Source organism: Sinocyclocheilus rhinocerous, unplaced genomic scaffold (assembly GCF_001515625.1).
Source record: "Sinocyclocheilus rhinocerous isolate Xijiao unplaced genomic scaffold, SAMN03320098_v1.1 scaffold397, whole genome shotgun sequence".
NCBI lineage: Eukaryota > Metazoa > Chordata > Actinopteri > Cypriniformes > Cyprinidae > Sinocyclocheilus > Sinocyclocheilus rhinocerous.
In genome coordinates, this window is record NW_015663491.1 from 184,650 (window position 1) to 200,944 (window position 16,295).

Here is a 16,295-nt window from a genome sequence, read left to right on the forward strand (position 1 = left end):
TAACAATGTAATCGATAAATCTTCATTTGAAGTGTCAAATTACTTTCAAAAGGTGATTTACTCTATTTTAATCGCTACCATACACATCGTACACACAGTTTATATCTGAACTATAAACTTTTATCCCAGTACTTCTGTGATTTGAATGTTTGTAACACAGAAATAATGATACTGTGTGACTGAAAAGACTGAAGCTGTTTCATTCATGACAGACAGCTGCTCTCTTTAGGTCAATGGCTGCGCGAACGCAAATTTAAATGTTCAAATCACACTGGTGTTATTGTACTCTGCACAGATGAACCAAGTGATCACAACATTGATCGCACACGTCAAAGGCTGAGGAATGAAACAGATGAATCATTGTAATTTAGGAATAGAATCAGGTTGGTGTTTGAATCGTGTTCGCGATCTTTAACGATCTATTAAATTAAAGTGCTTTGTCATGTTGGTGGTGACACCTCTCTTGCAACATGCTTAGCTATCACAGATATTATACTTAGCTTTTGGCTTCTGATCACAAATGTAGCCAAACTTTGGAGCGCTTAGATTAGCGAGCATAGGAATCGATAGGCGGAATCGAAATTTTAATTTGACAAGTGTCCGATTCCTGACCTTAAGTATCCGATTCTGGAATCGGAATCGATTTTCGATTCCCAACCCTATTCATACCTCACATATGCAAGATTTTCAACCCACAAATGTGACAAAAATGGTGACTTTATATCTCACAAATACGACTTTACTCCTCAAAAACGTTACTTCATCTCTCACAATTGCAACTTCCTATCTCATAAACATGACTTTATACCACACAAATGCAACTGTATACCTCACGATTATGACTTTATATCTCATGACTTCACAACTCACAAATGCGACTTTATACCTCAAAATTGTGAATTCATACCTCAAAATCACGACGTCATATCACACAATTGTAACTTTATATCTCAAAAATGTGACTTCATATCTCACAAATGCAACTTTAGTTCTTATTTAAAAATTTTGTTCACAATTACTCATTTTATTTAATTTTTTTTTAATCTGAGGCAAAAAAACAAGCTTCCATAAGAAGTACAGCTGGATCACAGCAATCGCAAAGCACTGCCCTCTCTTGTTATTGCACATATTTGACTATTTAAAGTATCTGATTTGACTCTTTAAAGAAATGCTTGCTCTAAATGTGAGACTGCTAACATCAGTGTGCCTATGTTTAAGTTGCTTACATGTGACAGGAATTGCCATGCTGTTAACTGAGCACTATTTAATCCCATGCATAATGTTTGAAAATAAACATGCGTTGGGAGATCATCTGCGATAACAAGGTTAAGTTGTTTCCTCAAGCTCTGTAACTGACCTCTCTGCCTGCCCTGGATGCTCCTCAGCGCCAGGATGTTCTGCTCATCAGACAGGAAGTGCTTCATCTTGTGAAAGGGCTCTTTGCCACGGATAGTTAACTTGCTCCAGGGTTTGGGCCGGGCCAGAATCTCACTGACCGAGCCTTGGGACAGACCCAACACATAATGGCCGAACACACGCTGGCCGATGTTGTGTTTGATCAGCTGCTCCTTGACCTGTCGCGCAATCTCAGCCGTGTCCATTTCCTCCCCTTCCGACGTGCTGCCTGCACCCTCAGACTGGCTGGGAGAGGGTGCCAGGCCATTAACCTCCGGGCTGCCCGCTGACTGAGGGGGTAGGGGGCTGGAGAGAGAGTTGGTTGTAGCGTAATGGGGCAGCCCGAAGAGCACAGAACTTGGAGAAGGGTCCTGGAGGGCTTTGGTGTAGATGGTTTGCATGAGCTGCCTCTGAAGAAGAGAGTTGAGTGCCATTTTGCCAGCCAACGGGGGGAACGTGGCGCCCACGCTGGCCATGCCGGGGGTAAAGAAGTCTGGCCCGATGCCCGTGGGGGAGAAAGGGTGTGTACCGTTGGCACTGGCAGCAGATTCGGAGGTAGCGGTGCCCGTCCTCATCAAAAGCTGAGGGGAGGGGGGAGGAGGGGACCCCTGGAGTGTGGTAGGGACTGGAGTGGCAGGAAAACGCTGAGGGTTTTCCACTGTGGTTTCTTTACTTTTCCGCCCCACTGATCCTGTAGAACAAACCGAAGGGTGATGAGAAAAATCATGGGTACTGATTTAGACTGCTGCTAAAAATATTTAGGAGATAAATCCTGGCAAGGTGATTTTGTATCATCCTGAAGGTGGATACTGGCCGATTTACTGTACATTATGCCATGGCTACTTAATTAATAAATAGACGTAATGCTGAAATTTGAGAACACAAAGTAATACTAAAGAAATTAAAACTATTGGTTTTAAAATTGGTTACCTGGAACAAAAGACAATATTTATACAAAGCAATCATTCTACAAAAATATATGACCACAGAATGTCTTTTGACCAATTACAATCAAGAATTCCATATATATATATATATATATATATATACATATAGAGATTGTATTTCTTGTCTTAGTCACATTTTCATTTAGAGCAGAAATGGGATTTGAATGTGTAGCAGATTCAAACCACACTGTTTGAATTTTTTTTCAAACAAATTTTTTTTGAAGTTGTAAATAAAACAAAGATTAAAGTACATTTTACAAGAAAATATTTTATAGTCAAAATGTCATGTTTAATTAAATGTGTTACTTGCTGTTTCACTATAATTATTTGTGAAATTTACTAGAAATTTCTGAGTGAAAACAGCTTCTACACCCATTTTTTTTTCAGTGCACAGCTATATCTGTTTCCCTATTTTTAAGTTTTTTTTCCCCCCTATAAATGAAACTAAGATAAATTCAAAAATATTATTTTCTAAAAAAAACGAGCAGAAACAAAGTGCCAAAGACTTGCTTTGCACGCTTCAAGGAAATCTGTGGTGTGTATGTGTGTGTGCCACAGGCTGACGTTTAACACTGATCTCCTCTGAGGTCTGTAGACTAGCAGGCATGTCCAGAGATATCAGGCCAGGCAACTGTGCGTGGGCTACCTGCTCATGCTGTGGGGACTGTTCACTGCAAGGGCTTGTGGGTGTCAGTACGGTTATCCTTTTTGCCATGACAAAACACCTCTTCTGTGTGCGCTTCCATAACAATACCATCACTTTATACAATGGTGGCAAAATCAATATTTAGTGCAACAGAATTCTGTTGGCTGTCAGAGACAGATACATGCTATGATCACACATGATTCTCCAACACTGCCGTCAGCAGCAAATGCCAGGTTTAAAAATGCAAAATTTGTGATAGAAAGTCACATTTAAAACGCAAATGAAATGTATGATCTCCATAGGGGTGTCCAGAGGTGTTCTGTAATGACATTTCCAACCTTACACACACAGAGCGTGGTCGAAAGAGCAGGAAAAGGGAAACAAGGCCTAATTATCACATTGGTCTCCGCTAGCCGTTCAGGATTTATGCAAGCCCCAGGTGACCTGATCTCCTACAAGCCAAAACGTAATATGCTGCTGCCTCTAGAAAAGGATGAACTGACCTTAACAACACAAATGCCTCCAAACCCAACTCGTCACTCTCAGGATGATCTGTTACGATATATATTTGTTTTTGTTTTTTCTTGAGGCAAAATAAGATCATACAGCCATAAAGTTCTGAAAGTTTTATTAGGTCATGTTGCATGTCCAGCTGCATTTTGGGGGAAGTTAGGTTTGGAAAAAAGTAATCAATAAATCATGCCAGTTCCTGTGTGTAAGCTGCATCTTCGCAATTTCCCAGTGACTGGCTGGTTAATGTTCCTCGGAAGAGGATGGATACCGTGTAAACTCACCACTGAAGTCATTGTTGGCCAGTCGTTTCAAAGCGCTCTCAGACAGCCGGCTATGGACTTTCCCCGTCAGCAACATCTCCAATGGCTTGGATGAGTCCTAAAATGAAGGACGGATAAGGTTAAGAAAAAATATACAAGAGGGTAGAAAATGATGGAAAGTAAGGGAACAGAAATGAGGGAGAAAAGGAAGTGAATAAGGAAGTAAAACAGGAAGAAGAAAAATGAAGGAAGAAAAACAAAAGTAAAGTTATGGAGAGGGAAGGAAGGAAGGAAGGAAGGTGAAACAAATGTAAAGTTTTAGAAGGAAATCATTGAGAAAAGAAAAGAAAGAAAAAAGGAAAGAAAGAAGAAGGGAAATTAAGGCAGAAAGGAAGGAAGGAGAAGCAAATGTAAGGTTTTAGAAGGAAAAGAAAAGGAAAGGAAGGAAGGAAGGAGGAAAGAAAGAAAGAAAGGTTTAGGAAGGAAAGAATTGAGAAAGGGAAAGAAAGGAAGGAACTGAGTATGGAAGGGAATGGAAAGGGGAAAAAGGAAATGAGGAATAAAGAATAGAAGAAAGTAGGAATATAAAGGAAGAAACAAACCAAAGGAAAGTTAAAGGAAGGAAGGAACAAAATACAGAAAAAATAAAACAACACTATCAGCTCTTTCACATGTATTTATTAGTACAAAATTAAAATTAATGTTTCAGAAATTAACGGGACAAATTTATGACATGATATTCAGAATTTACAAAACATCAAAAGCAAGAAAACATGCTGCCTTTTACTATTACAAGAAGAAAAAAATCCAATCAACTTCATTCTTTCTAAACACGTGATGTCTTACCTGTACTGAAGAGTGATGATCTGATGAGTTGTGCTCCATTGATTTCAGGTTGCTGTTGAGAGTGAAAAAAGTGTTTACGTATTAAATAATGGTGCTACTAAGCCAAATCCAGAAGCATTTCGCTTTCCGATTCAGGTAAAGAACTAAACGCCGCTCATCTTAATACGCGTTGGCTCAGCGTTCAGTATCATAATTCGAAAATTCCTGTGACACCTACAATCACGTTACCCAAATTAACCTGTGTGCCTAGCCGCACTCCACTCAGGGCTGATCTGTTATCTATGGATTAAACGGGGCCATTTTCAAAAGCCTTTTGGGTGAAAACACTCATTATATTACGGTGGAATGTGCCTCGAGTACTGTAGACAACAAGCTATCAATATACATTCAGCAAAGCGGCTTTTTAGGCCGATCATCAGACCAGCGCAGATCTTAACAACACCCTCTATTCATGGATTACTCGCTTTATAAATCCCAATTGGGAATATTACGCCTAAAATCAAGTTATGCAACGGACAGCCAGACATCTCCTGAAGCCTCCCAACACACACGCCGACAGCACAGACGAGCGGCCGAGCCAAAAACACACACATCAGTCAATTAGGTTATCGCCGATGCAAACTACGTTAGCCTCCTCATTACAGCTGTGGCTGGAGATGAAACGCAGCAATCCCTCAGTCCCGCGCAGAAACCTCTCCGACAACAAAGCGTGCTTAATCCGCTTTTCTCAAAAATAAGACCCAATACTCCTTGCATACCTAAGGTTCTTTGAATTTATTAAACAGAACTGAGATTACCGCGGAGTAAAAATCCTTCTGGTAAAATATGGGAATAAAAGGTCCGTGCGCAGGAGTTTGGCGATCTCTGCGGTTCATATCTCAGCTGGCTGAACTACATCGGATCACATTCAGTACGTCTGACTGTAAAGTTCAAGACCACCAGGTACTGAAAACTCACAATTCGAGCCCTGGAGAGAGAGAGGACGGTACATGCATAACGGAGTGGTGGGCAAAGGTTAAAGGCAGAGTGAGTGATTTTTCAAAAATGCTTTAAAAACTGATTCGGGCCGAATCGCAAAACAAACTTGTAGCCAATCAGCAATAGGTCTGAGGGTCTTGAATTATGTATGTGGATAAACAACACCAGGTCAGGTCACTCCAAACAAAACCTTTGCTTATTTAGGTTCACCTTAAAGCCAATTTGTGGTATTACACACTTGAATGTCATGTTAAGGTTGAAGCAACGTTCCCATCAGCGTTAAAATAATGTTAATAATGCTAAAATATTCACATAAATGTGAGGGAAAAGGCTGAAGCGTCAGGATTATTTGCGCTGACAGAATTAGTGCTTTAGAATTTACCAGAGTTCTCGTTTGATCTCCTCGTAGTCTGACTGCTCTTGAAGCTTTTCTTGAAGTTGCTGGGGAGGGGAAAAGGCAGATATATGTATTTATAAGCAAATCTGTACTGTGAATTACTGATGAACTATATTATACTGAAATTCTCACAATATTCACACAGAGGGTTCAAATATTTCCCATAGAATAAAAACAGCATACTATTTTGGAATGACATAAGAGTGAATAATGACAGATTTTTTTTTTTTTTTTTCTGGTACCCTATAACTTTAAGGGGCTCAAAATAAATGATACAAACAATGAAACATTTCTTTCTTTTTGAAAAATAATTTTTTTTAGATTTTATTAAATCAAAACTATTTAAAATTACATTCAATTAAAATAATATATTTGGTAATATACACTACTGTTCAAAATTTTGGGGAAAATACTTTTTTTTTCAGCAAGGATGCATTAAACTGATCAAAAGTGACAGTATTTATATTTACAGTGTTACAAAAGATTTCTACTCCAAATACATTTTTTAATATGTTTTTATTCATCACAGGAATAAATTATTATTTTTAAAATAATTTTTTAATAATTATAAATTTAATAATAATAATTTAAAAATAATTATAAAAAAACAGTTTGTAAATACATATTACAAATATATTAAAATGTAAAAAAAGTTACAGTTTGTAAATTGTAACAACATTTCATAATATACAATACTGCTGTTTTAATTGTATTTTTGATCGAATAAATGAAGCCTTGGTGAGCATAAGAAACTTCTTTCAAAAACATCTCATATACTGTATTTCAAACATTGAGTAAATATTGTGAAATTAAGCGTACAAATTAAGCCACTATGTGTACTTTTAGAGTTTATTTGCTATTAAATTGTTCCTAGTAAAAAAGTATAGTTCAAATGTATTAACATATTTACTGACATATCGCTTGAGACTTACTGATATAAAATTTTTTATTAAACTATTTGGAGTACCACTTGTGCACAAAGCAAATTTCTTAATATTAAGCCTAAAATGTGTTTTAATGTCACTATTGATGAGGACTGTATGACCTTTGAATTATATCGGTCTTTAAATACAAGATATTTAAAGTGTAGCTGAAGTATAGTTCCACTTTAACACAATCACTTCAGTATATCTTTAGTTGGACTTCAGCACTACTTCCACATAATTAAAGGGTTAGTTCACCCAAAAATGAAAATTAGGTTGTTTTACTCACCCCCAAGGCATCCTAGGTGTATATGACTTTCTTCTTTCAGACGAATCCAGTCGGAGTTATTTTAAAAATTGTCCTGGCTATTCCAAGCTCTATCATTGCAGTCAGCGGGTGTTACAGTGCTTCAGTCCAAAAGAAGTGAAATAAAAAGCGCCCATCCATAAAAAAAGTGTCTCACACGGCTCCGGGGGGTGAACAAAGGCCTCCTGTAGCGAATCGATGCGTTTTTATAAGAAAAATATCCATATTCAAAACGTAATAATCACTTTAATCTAGCTTGCGCTCACTGTTGTAAATGAAAGCAGTTCCGGGTGGATGACGTATGAGGTTGGATTTTCGCATGCGCCGCTCAGAAGTGACGAACGCAGAAGTGCAGCAGAGAGATCAAAACAAAACAATGGTCACTAATTAGAAGTACAAAACGAGGATTTGTAAAGAAGAATGTCAGAGGATTTCGATATAAGCCAAGAGGAGACTGGTTTTCCTTTGCTAAAGTAAGGAAACTTTGCTTCCTTTGCTCCTGTAAACAAACGTTGGTTTTCACAAGACTCACCGGCGCATACGCAACGCTGAAATCATACGTCATCAGCCCGGAGCTGCTTCAGTGTACAACTGCTGGCGCAAGCTAGATTAAAGTGATTATTACGTTTTGAATATAGATATTTGTCTTACAAAAAAGCATTGATTCGCTACAGGAGGCCTTTGTTTACCCCCCGGGGCCGTGTGAGACACTTTTTTTTATGGATGGGCGCTTTTTATTTCACTTCTTTAGGACTGAAGCACTGCAACACCCGCTGACTGCAATGATAGAGCTTGGAATAGCCAGGACAAGTTTTAATATAACTCCGAGGATTCGTCTGAAAGAAGAAAATCATATACACCTAGGATGCTTTGGGGGTGAGTAAAACACAGCCTAATTTCATTTTTGGGTGAACTAACCCTTTAAAGCGTCATGGCAGAGCATTAAAGTCGACTAGTCACTGGATTCATCTGAAAGAAGAAAGTCATATACACCTAGGATGGCTCTGGGGTGAGTAAAACACAGCCTAATTTTTGGGTGAACTAACCCTTTAAAGTGCATTAAGTACAAAATTTGTTGTTCCAATTCATCAGACTAAGTATACCAGTTTAGTATACCAAAAGTACAATTGCAGGGTATTTTTATTAAGTACACAAATATGTGAATGTATTTGTAGTATACGTAGCATGAATCAGATGTATTTCAAATACATTTCAGTATATTTCTTTTTCACTAGGGGTATTATATACTTCAGCTTTTCATCAGCCATTCTACTTTCTAGAAACAGCCATTAAAAAACCCATTTCGCTCAACCACTATTCAATATGAATCTCCCGGCACTGCTCACGCTCAGATTCTGCAGTAGAAGTTGAGTCTGCTACAGGCAGGCCAGTTCAGAGCAGTCTCTCCGCGTGATGCTCAGCGATGGCTTCTTCTCAGCTCAGTCTCCTGCCATCCAACCAGCTGTCATTCAAACTCTAAACATTCACTACATGGGTCACATGGCTCATGTGAGTCGCTGCAACATTTACAGGCCTGTCCTGCAGCCGCAGAGCAGAGATCTGACTGCTGCCACGAGCAGGACCACTCGCTTCATCCAACATGAAATGTCGAGATGAAACAGCTCGTGCCTGGAGTCCAGTGCTAATGTGACTTTAGATGGGCCGCTGCTCCATAATGACCAGCCAGGCTCTTTCACTTGTACTTGCTACAGCTGTTTAGCCAACTAAAGAGCGGCGCTTCTACATCAATGCTTATACATAAATAAAGAAGGCTGTATGGCACAGCAATTTTACCACAGTAATGGAGTACAATGCAATGCAGGACTAACTAATTGCATACTACTAACCATCTAAACACATGATCAAAGCTTAAGTTATGCTCTACTTAATATATTACCAATGTCTTTCATTAATAAGTTGGTCTGACTGACCTTTAATAGGGCCTCTTTGGAGCTCAGCTGCTGCTCGAGCTGGCTGATCTGATTGGTGGAGGTCTCGCTGAGCTGGGCCAGACTGGCTTGAAGTCTCTGAACGTCCTCGGCCAAACGCTCTACCTCCCTTTCCTTTGCACCCAGCTCTGCCTCCAGACTGCTGCAAGATAGCGCCTCCAGAGACTTGTCCTGCACACACAAATACACACATTTTACAATGCTGTACAGACAATGTAAATGGTAACACTTCCTGTTAGCCAAGGCAAATGTCTGTGTTCTTGAGCAGGGTGATGCGAAGTACTATGTTGTATCAAATTTGTTTTTAAATGAACCTGCACTGTTAAGAGTGTATATACTGTGCAAAGTACAATAAAAATATTTTAAATGCATTATATTCATAAACCCTTATAATGAACTTCACAAATAATTATAAATATAGTTTGGTCATACTTTATTTTAGGGTCCAATTCTCGATATTAACAAACCATTAACTACAAATTTTGCCTCAATAAACTCCTAATTTGCTGTTTATTAATAGTTAGTAAGGTAGTTGTTAAATTTAGGTATTGGGTAGGATTAGGGATGTAGAATATGGCCATGCAGAATATGTGCTTTATAAGTACTAATAAACAGCCAATATGTTAATAATAGGCATGCTAACAAACAACTAGTTAATAGTGAGAATTGGTCCCTATACTAAAGTGTTACCTATAGTTTCTATACAGTATTACATTATTTGTTTAATTGTTCATATATTTAATGCTGTTAACATTTATTAATGACAGATTTTTTTCATAATGTATTGATCCATTATTAATTACTTATTCATTATAAATAAATTAATATTAAAATGCAATTACTTATATATTTAAAAAGACAAAAAAGATATAAATTAATAAATATTTCACTATAATATAATAAATTATACTGCAAATATAAACTGGCTACACTACTTGCAACGGCACTGCGAATGCGTAATGCATTAAGAATATTAAGCATTGTATAAAAAAAATGTGTACAATTATTTACAAATCAGACATTCATGCTTCTAATGTATGCATTAAAAAGTTTTTTTTTAATAATTTACAAATCTGATATCAATCCTGATTAAGTATTTTTTGACAGCCCTAATTGATTAATCTCAATATTATAACAGCGTTAATATGTGAATGCATCCCTCCTATATCCTCCCTCTTTCATTACAATACAGGCATGTAGAGTTGAGTTCTTACTACTTCCGGTGCTTTCTGGATCTGATTGGATGGTTGCAGGGTTTTGCCAGCTGAAGTGAGCTGCTCCCTCAGGCTCACGGCCTCCCTCTCTGCCGCCTCGGCCCTCTGTGGGCCACAAACAGAACAAATGGGTTAAAAATTGCCTAAGTCGAAGATACATAACCTTAATATCAACCAACGCTGAGAAGACTGGGAGCTAAGAGATCACAGGCCTATTTTTTATGGCTGGGCTGAAAAATGTTAACTGAACTCACATGGGTCCTACTTGGCTGAGTGCTCTAGTATTCAAGCTAAAGTGTGTCAAGGTATGTACGGTTGGTTGATTCACAGAATATGCAAATCACGCAGAGTTCATTTTAAATAAAGATTGTGGTGTTAATTCATTTGTTGCCCTAAAATGGATGCCTGACCTAAAGACAAATGGCTAGATTCACGATGAGACTTCAAAAGTTAAATGTATTGTAAAAGCTGCTTAAAGCATTCAACCTTTAGATGCACTGAATCCAACACCACCATCTTTATGCATTTATGGTAATGACGAGCTTAATTATGCTAATTTATTCTAAGTGTCTACGTAACAAGTCTTACCAAATGTTCTTTTTTCTGTTGATTGGAATAATAATGCTAATGAAAACAATGATTATAAACTTTATACTCGAGTGTTTGTTTATTGCTTGCCCTACATTTTCAAAAACTTAGTTTATCATTTTTAGACAAGCAAACTGATTTTTACAGTGTTTACAAACAGAGACATTCAGAAAAAATGGGAGTTTTGAGTAAGTTAGCAAGAAATAAGTCAGGAAGAGATCAATTAATAATAATATAATATAAAATAAAATATTCCTACAGATCAGCTATCCCAAACACATAAGGTCAGTAAATGATAGACTGCTGATAAAAAAAAAAAATCCCATAAATGCACAAAACCAATAAAAAGGCAAGAGATTCTTTATATTGCATCACATAAAAGATCTGATATCCATTTAGATTTAGCCGTTGGGGCTCAGAGCTCGAAAAAGTGCAAGGGAATGATGGATTTCTTCCAAAAGGAAAGCAGATGGAGGGAATTGGGATATCTGGAACTTGGATATATGTGACTCCAATAAAGTTGTGTGCTAATAAAAGAAATTTGCAATCTAGCACAGCAACTTCTGTAGAGTCCATTAGACCGGTGATATTAATAAAAGACCTAAACAAGCTGTTATTGTGTCTTAGATTTGCATACAATAGAAATACGAGTCACTTTTCCATGAGGAATATGGCCTTTACCTGATTGGCTCTTTCCAAATCTGTCATCACCACTTCAATCTCATTGGCCCTGAAAAATAAAGGCGCACATTACTTACACAGGCAGGAGGGAAACGGTAACGCAGGTTTGTTGCAGTGAAACACAATGATGCAATATAACGCAATGCAATAAAATGGGTCACGTAAGGAAAAGACCAGGTGGAACAGAAGACCTCACATCAACATAAAACGGGTAATCAGCATCTTGCCTCACTTCTGGGCCGCTTGCATGTGTGCATATGCAATTACGAGCAGCTAGATGCGTTCTGAGAGCATTCATCATGAAAGCATCTGGGTATGTGTGTGTTGTTGTGTAGAGATCAGCCGTTTCAGTTGGACTTCCATAACCCTGTCATGCATGTGAACACTTGCACACTCACCCGTATGCACACTGGCAAACACACATACACACTACCGCACGCACACAGGGCCATTAAGCCCTCTCGATTTCACAGTAATCCGATGGACTGTGAGCTGTGTAGCCCAGCAGTGGGTTCACGGCTCAGCCACATGGACAAGCCCAGGTTAAAACAGAGGGATTACACTAATATAGGCCTCAGACTCCTTTTAATGCACACTAATCTGATATAATATTCTCAATTCTGCTAGCGCGCAGCTCAGCTCAGCAAATGGCATGGCTTAGGTGTGTAAACACAACTGCTTTCAATAAAGGTTAACAGTACTGTATGTCCCCATTAAACATTCAACTCAAATGAGTGGAGTTTGGTCACTCAAATACAGCTTTCAAACATTCTGTCAGGAAAAAAAAAAAGACAAAAAGACATGCTAACTATTTGGGTTAAATTAATTTTTATTATTAAAATTAGGAAACAAGTTTATGAAAACATCATGATCCAAATCCAAAGTCAAGGCTGAGGAATTAAAGGGACAGTTTACTCAAAAATTACAATTCGATCATCATTTACTCACCCTCAAGCTGTTCCAAGCATGCATGAACTTCTTTCTTCTGTGGAACATAAAAGAAGGTATTTTGAAGAATGTGAGTAACCAAACAGATTATGATCCCTACGGACTTCCATAACATTTTTATCCATTCTATAGAAGTCATCAATTGTTTGGTTACCAACATTCTTCAAAATACCTTTTATGTTCCACAAAAGAAAGAAACTCATCCATTTTTAGAACAGCTTGAGGGTGAGTAAATGGCAACAGGATTTTCATTTCTGGGTGGACTATCCCTTTAAGGTTTAGCTGGTTAGCATGGTCCAGCTAGCTGCTAGCCATTATATGTGCTTTATAAGTACTAATAAACAGCCAATATGTTAATAATGGGCATGCTAATAAGCTACTAGTTAATAGTGAGAATTGGTCCTTATACTTGTGTTACCGCCATCATTATATCAAAAAGTATCTTTTTCAGTTGACAAACATTTGCTGCTATTCTGACTAATAACCTTTTGCATATGACATAGTTTAAAGTGTTTAATTTTCTTTTATTAGATGTTTTGCCTCGACATACTTAGCATGTGGTTAAGTATACTAACGGCCAGGCTACATCACTGTTTTTGTTTTGATTTTGGCACATCTTAAAGGGGTCATATGATGCTGCTAAAAAGAACATTATTTCAATGTGTTCTCATAAGACAATGTGTTGTTTCTGGTGTGCTAACAACAAATGTTTCTGTACTACTCTACTAGCATTTTTTAAACCACAATCTTAACCAAAATCAAAGCATTCCCACAATAATGTGTAGCATGTGTGCTAACTGCTAGGCTAGTACTTTGTACTGTAGCCATTTTTGTTTGATTCTGAACCACAATCTCCACAAACTCAAATAGCTCACACATGATAATGTGTTGTAGCCTGTATTCTAACCGCTAGGCTACAAATTCAACTAATCTTTATTTTTTATTTTTTTTGCTTGATTTTGTAAAACAGTCTTTACTAAACTCAGAACATTCACACATAATGTGTTACAGCATGTGTACTGCTAGGTTACTACTCACTACAGAAGCTGTTTCTGTACCACTGCCTTTAACAAACTCATGTGTTCACACTTGAAGCAGCAAATCTAATGCTTGTAGCTGGATCTGACACGACAAAAATTAAACCAACACATAATCTTTAAGCAAGTGAAACTTTTAATCAAAAAAAATTGATAAAATAGATAACATCAGAAATACAATAACAAATGTAGATTCTACAGCGTATAATACTTCAGCTTCATTCATCGCACCAGAAGATAAACTGCAGTGCTTTACAACTATAGGACAGGAAGAGCTTTAGCCCACATACTGAGCCCTTAATCTGATAAAAGCACTTGCATTATTTCTGTCACCCACTGTATTCTCCTCTCGAACGGTTCTCCCATTGACATTTCTGACCATGTGACTGCAAACTGAGAGGAGTCAAGCACAGCTGAAATTAATTCAACAGCCAAGCTTAATTAGAGGCGATTTGGTTTAATGATTCAGATGAGCTTAACTCATCTTTGTGCACACTTTTAAGCGCGTGACTGCGTCATCTCATGGATGATGCAGCGTTGGAGTTTCATTGTGGCTAAAAAAAAAAAGTGAAGAGCGCTGTGAAAATACTATGTTTCAAATTATTATTGAAACCCAATTATTCACTCCAATTACATAATGGCTCTCTAACATCAAAGTGAAAACCCATTTGCAACCCATTTTACTTTTTTAATGTGACATTTCAAAGTGAAACAGGATATTCAACAAGAAAAAAGTAGAACGGGACTTTTTTTTTTACCCACTGGGAATTAATAGGATTGTGAAAAATGGGCATTACACACCAGAACGGCACTAAAAACAATGTTTAAACAGCTATTAAAATAGCCCGCAATTTTTTAAATTTGATATTATGTGCACCAGATTAATTGTTCATAATAAGAACCAGCACATTTAAGGAAACTAAACATAGCCAATTGCAATTTCACTTCAACTTTAAAAACGAAAATGTTCAATAATGTAGATATTTATTATTTAACATATATTTAGCTAGCTTCTTTCCCTCTGAGCTTTACCAAACCCAAAGAGTTAAATATAAATCATTAAATAACGTAAGATCATCACAGATTTGAGAATTATGGGATATAATACTCCTTTAAACCTAAAGACTGCAGATCAGAGGTTTATTTTATGCATTAACAGTGTCATGATCTCGTCATGGCACAGAATACAAAAATACAATCCCTCTTAAATACAGTGTAAAGAGGCACTCTCTCGCAAACACACACACAAGTGTGAACCTGCATAACCTAATCTCCTCTCATTTCTGCTCTCGTCAGCTCATGTTCACTCCCTCCTTTATGGGCCCCACTGTAAAAACACATTAAATGACGACCTTAAAGGGGCCATATTCGACACTTTCATAGTATTTTATTTCTTTCCTTGAATTCACTTACGTAAGGTTTCTTGCACTGAAAACAATCATAATTTAGTGTTACGCCCTCTCTTTGACCCTTACATATATACAGCCTGTTTTTGCTACTGTATCTTCAATAATTCTATATGCAAATGAGCTCTGCTGTGATTGGCTGACCTCTCGTGAACTGTTGGTAGCAATTTTTGTAACATTTTTATAGATGTTTCAAGTGGGAGGTTTGCGTGTTAGAGTGCATCAACGTTCTACATTGAAATTTAATTTCAAAAGACCAAAAAATAAAACTCGTTTTCCATGATATGTCCCCTTTAAAGATGAAAAGATAAGGACGAGAACTGCGTGAGACATGCATAACTCCCATTGGAGCTCAGCCTTCAAATCCAGCATGTTCTTCATCACCTCGAACTGGGAGGCCAGAGGTTATCTGCGAGATCATTTATTCGGATTATTTCATCATCTACATATGAACACACTACAATGTGGGAAAGTCCAAAGAAATAACAGTGTGGAACACATAAACACAACTTCTTTTATTCTATGAGCTACCGCTGATGAATAGAGCGTATTAAACACTTACTGCATTTGATTATTGTATTTGGTCATCTCTGGCCTAATAAATTATGAGAACCAGCTGCTTTGATTTTGACCTTTTCCATCCAGCACTGCTGTCAGAAAGAGGGGAGGTTAACTCGGCGCTCGGGCGAAGCTAGCGAGAGAGAGGTCCAGGTTACATGCATCCTCTGGCTGTAATTCAACTCTTTCAGGCGATTCTCTCTCTCCCGTCTTGCTCAAACTCACTCACGCTCGCTCTCTCCCCAGTGTCTTTGTTTCTGCTGCGGCTCAAATCCCCCTGGGCTGGTACGACATTTCACAGATTTAGCCCATTAGATTTCCATTTTGCTCTCTTTCTCCATTTGGCCCCTATCTTATGGAGCCAGTGTAGGCTTTATCCTGGTGGGTTTTTTTGTCCTCCCATCCTCTCTTAACCTTTTGAAGGCTGGGGTGGTAAGAAAACCCTCGGGGTTTGATTTTTCTCTCCTCTTGTTGAGTGTCTGACCTCCAGGAGATAAAAAAAAATCTCACTCTTAAGTGTCATTCCTGACCAACTCTCAAAACAACAAACATCATCGACCCAAATTTTTCTCGACAGCAATCACACAGGTGTATAATCATCTCAAAGGAGTTTTCAAGAGTTTTGTTCAGGAGTAAATTAATTAATTGATTTACCTGTTATTTCATTATAATGAGATACTCAACCTTACCAATAATAGTTTT

General features: G+C 37.7%; 1 protein-coding gene across 3 annotated transcripts in view; it reads right to left on the reverse strand.

Annotated features, from left to right (window-relative positions):
• Nucleotides 1-16,295, reverse strand: part of LOC107728840 (homeobox protein cut-like 1) — a 153,033-nt gene that overhangs the window by 46,356 nt on the left and 90,382 nt on the right. For all 3 annotated transcript variants that reach the window (XM_016539116.1, XM_016539117.1, XM_016539118.1), the window contains 7 exons: nt 11,645-11,693; nt 10,376-10,480; nt 9,144-9,332; nt 5,968-6,026; nt 4,608-4,659; nt 3,783-3,879; nt 1,358-2,086 (listed from right to left, as the gene is read on the reverse strand). In XM_016539116.1, coding sequence (XP_016394602.1) covers nt 1,358-2,086; nt 3,783-3,879; nt 4,608-4,659; nt 5,968-6,026; nt 9,144-9,332; nt 10,376-10,480; nt 11,645-11,693 — 1,280 coding nt within the window. The remainder of the gene's footprint in view (nt 1-1,357; nt 2,087-3,782; nt 3,880-4,607; nt 4,660-5,967; nt 6,027-9,143; nt 9,333-10,375; nt 10,481-11,644; nt 11,694-16,295) is intronic.